Source organism: Podarcis muralis, chromosome 16, assembly GCF_964188315.1.
Source record: "Podarcis muralis chromosome 16, rPodMur119.hap1.1, whole genome shotgun sequence".
Lineage (NCBI taxonomy): Eukaryota > Metazoa > Chordata > Lepidosauria > Squamata > Lacertidae > Podarcis > Podarcis muralis.
This window is the reverse complement of record NC_135670.1, coordinates 12,222,110-12,230,963: the sequence shown is the minus strand read 5'-3', so window position 1 is coordinate 12,230,963 and position 8,854 is coordinate 12,222,110. Positions and strand designations below refer to the sequence as shown.

Below are 8,854 nucleotides of genomic sequence, written 5' to 3'. Positions count from 1 at the left end.
TTGCAGTCCTTGGGACTCTCAAGAGTCTCCTCCGGCACCATAATTCAAAAGCATCAATTCTTCGGCAATCAGCCTTCTTTATGGTCCAGCTCTCACTTCCATACATCACTACTGGGAAAACCATGGCTTTAACTATACGGACCTTTGTTGTAGCTTCGAGAACACTGTCCAACCATCTCAGATATGAGTACTGATGCTTATGCTGCCAAAACAGCACCACCCAGACATAATGGAGAGGTAGCAGCAGGCAGGAAAAGCGAAAAAATAATAAAAATAAAATCCCAACAAGGAAAAGGGATGCCAAAGAAGTACAATGGAAACAGAAAAGCAGAAATTGCTGCAGTTTGTCTGTGGTCTGGCATGGAAATCAGTCGAGCGAATACAATCAGTATTTTGTTCACATCATCACTTCAAACAATATGTAATCAGTTGCTTTTTTTAAAAAAGTGTTTGGATAAGGCCTTTACATTGAAATGAATGTAAGTGACATAAATTACGTAGAGGTAGATGCACCCAGTGGCTCAGGATCAGGACAGCTGAGGGACAACACACACCCTGGGGGACAAAGAAAGCACATGGTGTGACTCCCCATAAAAACATTGAGCCCCAGTATACAGATTGCAGCCTCCACTCCTGATTTTTAGTTGCAAGGCATGTCACAGGAACATGAAACAAAAGTGGTCCTGAGGATGTACAAAGGCAATTGGGTTTAGTAGCTATAGTGCTAGGGACATCCAGATTCAACCCCAGCCATGAAGCTCACTGGGGGGATTTTTGGCCAGTCATGTTCATTTGTGTGTTCTCTCTCTCTCTCTCTCTCTCTCTGCCTGACCTATGTCACAAGATTGTGAAGACAAAAGTGGGCGAGGGGAGAGAACTATGCATGCTGCCCTGAGCTACTTGGGGAAGGGTGGGAATCTTCTCCAATTTTGTATTTGCTTAGGGTTGTTGTCATGCAACTGTTTGCTTGGCTGCCAATAGGTGGTGCTGTAGCCTGCAGAGTGATGCTAGCCTTCCAAGAGCTGCTGGCCCATCGCAGCTGCATTGGAGGCCCAAACAAGCTGTGGCAGAACAGTCCACAGCGGCTCCTCAGCAACCATCCTACTCTGGTGCTGCCACCGCCACTGCCCACCTCAGCAGCAGAGTGCAGGGAGGAAACAATTTGGAATTTTGACAGATGGAGGGCAACCCCCTTGTCAATCATGTGAGATAGCAACTATGTCATGCACAAGTACTTGCGATTGCCAGGGCTTCCAGGGAGGTTTGGATTGGCGAGGGTTGTGGGTTTAGAGAACAACATGTGCAGGACTCTGGTTGTGATCTCAGCCCAGAAAGGCAGCACTGCAGGCCTTGTGGGTTAGAGCAAGCTAGACCTGGAAGTGCTAATTCAATGCAGCTGCAACTAAATACACAAACGAGATTTGTGTAAAATTCATTCATTCTCCCCCAAGCCCACCCAGCACGCCTCAAAAGTTCTGGGTTTTGCAGCAGCATGAATGGCAAGCTGCCCAAGCACTCCCGGGCCAGTGGCAAGAGGCAGGCTGCCTGACTCACGCCTAGGCTTGAGCTGTAGGGCCTCCATGAAGTAGCAGGGGAGCAGCAGCCCATTGGCATCGCCAGGAGTGAGGATCACTTCATTAGCCGAGCGGTAAAACTTGATTCCATCTGCAGAGAAGACATTTCACAGGTGAGAGGCCATTAAGCCCAGAACCACTTCCTCACCCTGCCCTATAGCGGGGTGCGAGATGAATGACAGGCAAGTCTGGAGTCCATTCCAGAGAGGGCTTTGCTGGCTGGGAGGAAGGCCCCCTAGAATTTAGGATGCTTGGATTCCATTCATTTATTCAAGGTAGTTTTACACCACTCTTTGGATAAAAAAAAAAGGCGCCCAGAACAGCAAACCTGCTTACAATGATAACTAGCAAGATTGCAATCCTGAGGGCAAGGACTACCTAAAAGGCACAACACCAAAGGAAAAGCAATTGGGAGGGAGAAGGAGGAGGAGAGCAAAATCGGATGCTAGTTCTGAATCACAACATTCTTACAAGAGTTCTTTCCGGCAGGGAGAGGAAGAAGCAGACTCCCTGCAGCTACACTTTCGTTGTATGATGGGTGGCAGCCAGGCTGGTCTCCCCCTTTCCATGTCATTCATCCTAGCAAGCAGTGAGATCAGTCTCCCAGTGTCCCTGGCCTCAGTGTGACACCCTTCAGCAACCCAGTCCTGTTTCTTAACAACAAGGTGTTATGACAAGAACAGCCAGCACAGCAGCAGACTATGGGGCTATGGGAAATTTCAGTTAACTAATTGCTTCTCTGAAGGGACAGTGTTCATCTGATGAGGAGGGTGCCCACTGGGTCTCTGTGTGAGGTCAGCAGTGGTCCCTCCCAGGGAGCTGCCCTATGGGGCCAGCCCCATTACAAACCCTCCTTTTGGGCAGGCGGCAAGCAAAGGGGTGGGGGATTGTGTTAGAGGGTTGCTTGCCCTATTCCTCCTTTGACCTACAGTAGAGGTAGGGGAGTCTGCAGTTCTCCAACTCCCATCAGACCCAGCAAGGATCGCCAACGGGCAGGGATGCTTGGAGCTGGAGTCTAGCACCATAGGGAGAGACTGCGTACCACCCACACAGTCTCTAGTTCCTTTCCACTTACCTGCCAGAGCCTTGGCGACATCAATGACTATAGCCACGTCACAGTTGCTTCTCATTCCTAGAAAGGAAAAACAACACATTTAAGGGCCTCTGTCACCCACTCCCGTCGTGTCTCTTTAGCGGAGACAGTCCCTCTTTTTCTGATCTTTGCCGCAGAGCTACAATTCTCAGAATGGTTAAACAATCAATCTCTTTTCCGGGGGGGGGGGGGGGGCTCTGGGAATTGGAGCTCTGTGAGGGGAACGGGGTCTTCTAGCAGTGTGGAACAGCTATAACAAACCACATTTCCCAGAATTCTTTGGGAGAAGCCGTGACTGTTGAAAGTGGTGCAGTACTGCTTTAAATGTATAGTACAAATGGGTTCTAGGATGCAGGCCAAATCCAGAGGCCTGGCAGACCCAATAAGGCTTGTGGGTCAGAGCTTCCCTACTGCTGGTTAGACAATATTGTTCCAGATTGACCAATGGTCTGATGTGGTTTAAGGGAGCTTCCTGGGCAGAGAAGTCACCCAACCGGCCAGAGAAGGTCCTTAGGCAAAAATCTCAATTCACAGCCAGGTATTTTTCTTTCTCTACTTTGGGATGGGAGTTGAAGCACTGCAGGCCACAGATTTGCAACTCAAGGAACGGGATGCTCACCACTCCGGACAGCTCCATCCCCCGGCAACCCTGGCGCTAAATGGATGTGCGTCCTTCCCATCCGCGAGAGGCCACTGCGGCGAATTTCTGGCCAGTGGCGCATATAGGTGCCATGGGCCACAACCTCTGGGAAATCCCGTGGGTCCAGCAGTGGGATCAACTCCAGTTCAGACACCTGGTGTGTTCATGGAACATTAATGGTCAGTTTATGAGGTTTTACCTGAGGGAGCCCACATACTTTCAAGTTTGCTGCCATAAGGAAGGGGCTAGCGGGGAGCCCTTTTCAGCCCAGGAGCCACATTCGTTTTGGGGCAACCTTCTGGGGGCCTCATGTCAGTGATGGGCTGGGTTAGAGGTGAAAGTGAGCAGAGCAACAAATATAAATTATATCCTGGCATAGTAGGCTAGTTCCTATGCACCCTCACAAACACCCCTCTATATTCAGGGACTCATGAGTTCACAGGCACATTCCAATCAGGCAAAAACATTCAAAAATATAAAACAGGGCTGTCAAACGTTTCAAGGGCTAGATACAGAGGCCTGGAAGGCCCAAGGTTCCCCACTCCATAATTCATAAGGGCTAGAAACTTAGGCTAATACTACATAGGCATTTAGCATGGAATTGGAGCTCATTCCCGTTTTTGTTCCCATATATGACAACTCCTTCACCCTTTTCCCCACCTGCAGCGAGTGCCCTTGATTGGCCCGGATCTGGAGCTGCCCGCTGGAAGGGTGAGGGCGTAGAGCAAAGCGCTGCTTTTCATTTGTCTCCACAACACGCTGCACGTCTTCCAGGGTCCAAGCCTTAAATTGTGGCAGGTGAAGAACCTCCTCCACATCCACAAAGCCATCTGCAGTTTGGGAAGAATAAAACGTTTAAGAACTCCTGTCTTTGGCAGCGCTTTCAAACCTACTAGCTGGACTGAGGTGAGAAAAGCACGGCTAAAAATGTACAAAGCTTTTAAACAAATTCCCCACGACGTTAATAGTGAGAATGGAGCATAACGGAGGAACAGGTGCAATTTTAATTCAGGGTGCCGTCAAATGCTAGAGTAAATCCATCTTTAAAAGTTTAATTCAAGAGTGGGTAACCTCAGGCCCAGGGCCTGAATGTGGCCCTGGAGGTCTTTCTATGTGGCCCTCAGAACTCTCCCCAGGCCACCCCCGCCTCTCTCTGTTTGGGGCTGACTGAAATGTGTCCTTGAACTCTGAAAATGCCTCTCGCTTGTCTGAATAGAAGACAGAAAATAGCACTGGGGTTGAGTGTATGTGTAGAAATGAGCCCCGTGTACAAGTGCAAAATGTACATTTATTGCTCCGCCCACATGTGCTTCTGGCCCCGCCCACCACTGGCATGTGGCCCTCGGAAGGTTGCCCGAAAGGAAATGCAGCCCTTGGGATGAACCAGGTTCCCCATTCCAGATTTAATTAAATTCTCTTCCCCTGCAACTTGGCTCTACTGCTCAAGTCACTTGTGCTCTGCAAGGAACTCCTCGCAAAAATTTCCTCCCTGCTCAGAGGGCCTGGGTTTGTCCCAAATTGATTCCAGCCGGGCTAGTGAGTGGGTGGGTGGGTGGTTCATCTGAACAGGGCTTTAGGCAAGGTTTTCTTTAAAACCTGCTCCACCAATAACTGGCTTCCAGTTTTAAAAAATGACACATTTGAGGGTTGCCAGCTTTTCCTTTTGGCAGGGCTCTTCTGCCTTTAACTATCCTGTGGCTGGCAGAACAGGAGCAGTGAAGGTTTTTTTCGTTTCTTTTCCCCAGGCAGTGTTGTGGGGTGTGGAAGGGCAGAAACACTCACCAAGCCCCATCTGTAGCCCCAACTTCTCTGCCCCATGGCGCAGCACGTAAGAAAGAGCCTTGGAGAGGCAAACACCTGCATCCTGAAACAAAGTTTGGAGACAAACAGTGAGAGGGGCGAGTATTCACATTTTTTTACATTTTATGCTCCCAATTTTCTGCAGAGAGCACAAGGAAACACGCATTGTGCGGATTCCCCCAACAACCCAGTAAAGTGAATTTCATGGTTGAGGAAGGAATTGAACCTGGGTCTCCTCAGCCCTAGCTTAGTGAAGACAGTAGCCAATACTGTGCCCTGCAGATGCTGTTGGCCTCAGACACTGTTGCAGGCTGCAGTTACAGGAGAGGTGGAGGGCAGGGCCAATCCTGTCCTCCATAGACCCTCCTTTTCCAGGGCTCGAGTCTCTTAAAAAGTTGGCACAGGTGCAAAAATTTCACTAGAGGTTGCAAGGAAACGGGAGAAGTTGCCAGTCTTAGAATTCTCCCTTCTAAGAAGCTCTTTTATTCTATTTTTTTAAAAGGAGTACAGGAAAATGGAGGGACGCGGGTGGCGCTGTGGGTAAAAGCCTCAGCGCCTAGGGATTGCCAATCGAAAGGTCGGCGGTTCGAATCCCCGCGGCGGGGTGCGCTCCCGCTGCTCGGTCCCAGCGCCTGCCAACCTAGCAGTTCGAAAGCACCCCCGGGTGCAAGTAGATAAATAGGGACCGCTTACTGGCGGGAAGGTAAACGGCGTTCCGTGTGCTGCGCTGGCTCGCCAGATGCAGCTTGTCACGCTGGCCACGTGACCCGGAAGTGTCTCCGGACTCTGGCTCCCGGCCTCTAGAGTGAGATGAGCGCACAACCCCAGAGTCTGTCAAGACTGGCCCGTACGGGCAGGGGTACCTTTACCTTTATCTTACAGGAAAATGGTATCCTCCCAAGGTGGGCTAAAACTAACAAGGCTATTGTATTTTTACCTGATCTCTGTGTCTCCTTTGGTTTCCGTGTTTTCTGCCTCTTCTGGGAGGATTTTGCAGACGCTCCCCAGCGCCTGGTGCTTCTCCATCCATAATGATGATGACTCAAAAATCCAGAAACCCCACGGGTAGCTGGCTGGGGGCGTTGAAACTACTGTACCTGTTTTCCAAAATCCTTATTTCCCCATGCCAGTTACTTACTTTCCCAGTTTTCTCTCTTCTCCCCTCTCTTTGCCAGGACTCCACTTCGGATCTCAGCACCGCCTCCCTCCCCAGTTCCCCAAACCACACGCTCCCGAAGTGCGAGCGGCGCTCAGCAGGAAACCTTGACGTCCTTATAGTCAGCGAGCACGACGGACCGCACAGACTTCTGGGAGTTGTAGTTCCTACTCCCCAGCTAAAAGCTGTTACTTGTAGTCTCTTCTTCGACGGGCAAGAGACGCAGCTCAGTGGTAGAGCATCTGTTTTGCATGCGGCAGGTCCCAGGTTTAATCCCTGGCAATTCCCGGTCTGAAACGCTGCCAGCCAGTGCAGGCGATATGGGAGCAGGATGGACCAAGGGTCGGACTCGTTATAAGGCATCTTAGAATTGTAGAGTTGGAAGGGACCCCGGGGGTCATCTAGTCCAACCCCCTGCAAAGCAGGAATCTTGCCCACAGCCTTCCCTGGGTGGGCTCAAACTACTAACCTTCTGGTTAAGAGCCGGATGCACTGACCCATCACACCACTGCCAGTGCTTACCGCCGTCTCCTTGACCCTAGCGGCGTGCTCCTCTACTTGCTGCCATCTTTGTCCTGCTCAATTTTTGGGGGGTAGCCTAGGGGCGAGTGGAGGAGTGCGCTGCCATTCATGGGCGTACCATCAGGGTCAAGGAAGAGGAGGTGGCAAACCGCTGGCAACAGTGAGTGCCTGGCAGTGGTGAGGGCCGAGGTGGGGCAGGCACAGGGGGTTTTGCCTCCAGAAGCAAAACATCCCTGGGCGCAGTCTGAAGTGTCTTCAAGGGAAGTCCCACGCACAGCGCATCACAGTAATCCATGCTGGAAGTTATCAGAGCATGGAGTCCTGCGGCCAAGTCACAGGAACCAGCCATAGTTTGGAAACTGTCCCTCGAGCCTCTGAGGCCACCTGAGCCTCAAGGTACATTGTCAGATCCAGGAGCATTCCCAAGCTACTGGAAGTTGCAATAAAGAACTGTTTTTGGAAGATTTCATTTCTCCAGTGAGATTGTAGTGTGTGTGTGCGTGCGCACTTGTGTGTGCAATGAGTGAGCATGCACAACTCAGTCCAGGAATAAAGGTGACCATGAGGTGGCACTGTCCACCTTCCTTTTGAGCCTCCTTTTGTGTGCTTTATCCTGCTTTTTACTACTGGCCTGTGGAAGGTCATTCCAAGGGTAAGTGAGCCTGAGACTGTGCAGGGAGGGAGCTCGTTTGCAGGGGGATGCCAACAAAGTGGAAGAAACTTTACCAGCTGCTGGGTACGCATGTGCACTTTTCTGCTGTTCCATCTGCTAAAAGCCAATGATAATTTTCTTCCTTTCAATGGTATAGGGTTTTCATTCATTAATCAATATTAATTAATTTGCTCTCCTGTCTGTGTAGCTTTTTCCTTTTGCCATAAATTAATGCCCAAGTTTGATCAACTTGTGGGAAGCAGCTGTGGTGTTGGCATCTCTTTGTGAAATGAAGCTGCTGCCATGATTGCTTGGCACAGGCCCGGCAGGGGGGGATCTGGGGGTGCCACCGCCCCTCTGTGAGACTGCAAGGGAAGCAGGGGGCTGGTGTTGTGCCAACCCTCCTTGCTCTGGCACTGTGCCACCTTTTCACTTTTTTAAAGGTGAGCTGGGCCTTTTCTGTGTGTTCTACTAAACGCCCCCTTGATCTGCACTGCCACCATAGGTAATTTTTTATCTGAACAAGTCAACAACCCTCATGTAGCCAAGGAAGAGGCATGTGGCGGAATACAACTGATTTATGAAAGAACGCTGAATGAGGACTTCAAGATGCCTCTGAGTACACAAGTATATGGTTTCAAATGTCCCAGTATCTTATCTGTCCCTTTATTACAGTTCTAACCATGGCCATTATTCTATTCTTATGCCACTCATCTAACCAATGCTACTTCACATCCACCCCCAGCTCTTCCCTCTGATCTCCAGGCTCTAACCGACTCTCAACTGACTCCCTCCCAGCATTCAAACCACTCTTCAAACTCTCAGCCAATCATTGCTCACCATTCACTCTGGTGGAGGACACACAGTGTTCTTTCTGGGATAGTCTGTCCACCTTTGGTCTGCACCCTGCACTCAGCTCTCCCCTGTGGCTCCTAGAAGATGTCTAAAGGCGACAGGATCCACAACCCGGGAAACAACTTCCACTGTCCAGCTAAACCAGGCAAAGGTAGCTGATGGGTCTCAAGCCCCCAAGCATTGACTAATAGGGGGTCCAACAGTCAAGAAGGCGGTTTCTGCACATGCTGTAGAGGGAAGTGAGGGCTGGATGGGTCTCGCCAACAGGGAAAGGTGAGCTTCTTTGTAGCAAACTCCTCTAAGGGGCAGTTCTCTTCCGAGAGCCTTCCCTTTCCCAAAGGGAGAGAGGGGGCTTTGGGGGTCTCATTGTGTGTGAGGTGTCTGTGTCCAGCAAGCAAGGGGGGAAATATTGTGATGAGTGGAGTGTGTTGGATGGGGTGCAGCAGGCTGGGGTAGGTATTACCATGGTCTTAGTGGCCATGCCATATCCCCCCATCCCAGTGATTGCCCCATCCTGCCACAAGAAAGCAATGATTTTGGGGGGAGGGGGTCTCTCCTAGAT

At 50.5% G+C, this 8,854-nt stretch overlaps 1 protein-coding gene across 2 annotated transcripts; it reads right to left on the bottom strand.

The window, feature by feature from the left end:
- Nucleotides 1–444: 444 nt before the first annotated feature.
- Nucleotides 445–6,810, bottom strand: TRPT1 (tRNA phosphotransferase 1). 2 transcript variants are annotated; one of them, XM_028709193.2, is made up of 7 exons: nucleotides 6,045–6,802; nucleotides 5,090–5,171; nucleotides 3,968–4,137; nucleotides 3,287–3,461; nucleotides 2,650–2,706; nucleotides 1,555–1,665; nucleotides 445–555 (listed from the first exon to the last, which is right to left on the bottom strand). In XM_028709193.2, the coding sequence occupies exons 1-7, from the start codon at nucleotides 6,135–6,137 to the stop codon at nucleotides 494–496; spliced, it is 750 nt and encodes a 249-aa protein (XP_028565026.2). In that variant the 5' UTR covers nucleotides 6,138–6,802; the 3' UTR covers nucleotides 445–493. The 2 variants fall into 2 exon arrangements, with proteins under 2 accessions (XP_028565026.2, XP_028565025.2); XM_028709192.2 differs by having other exon boundaries at nucleotides 445–1,665; nucleotides 6,045–6,810.
- Nucleotides 6,811–8,854: the final 2,044 nt, after the last annotated feature.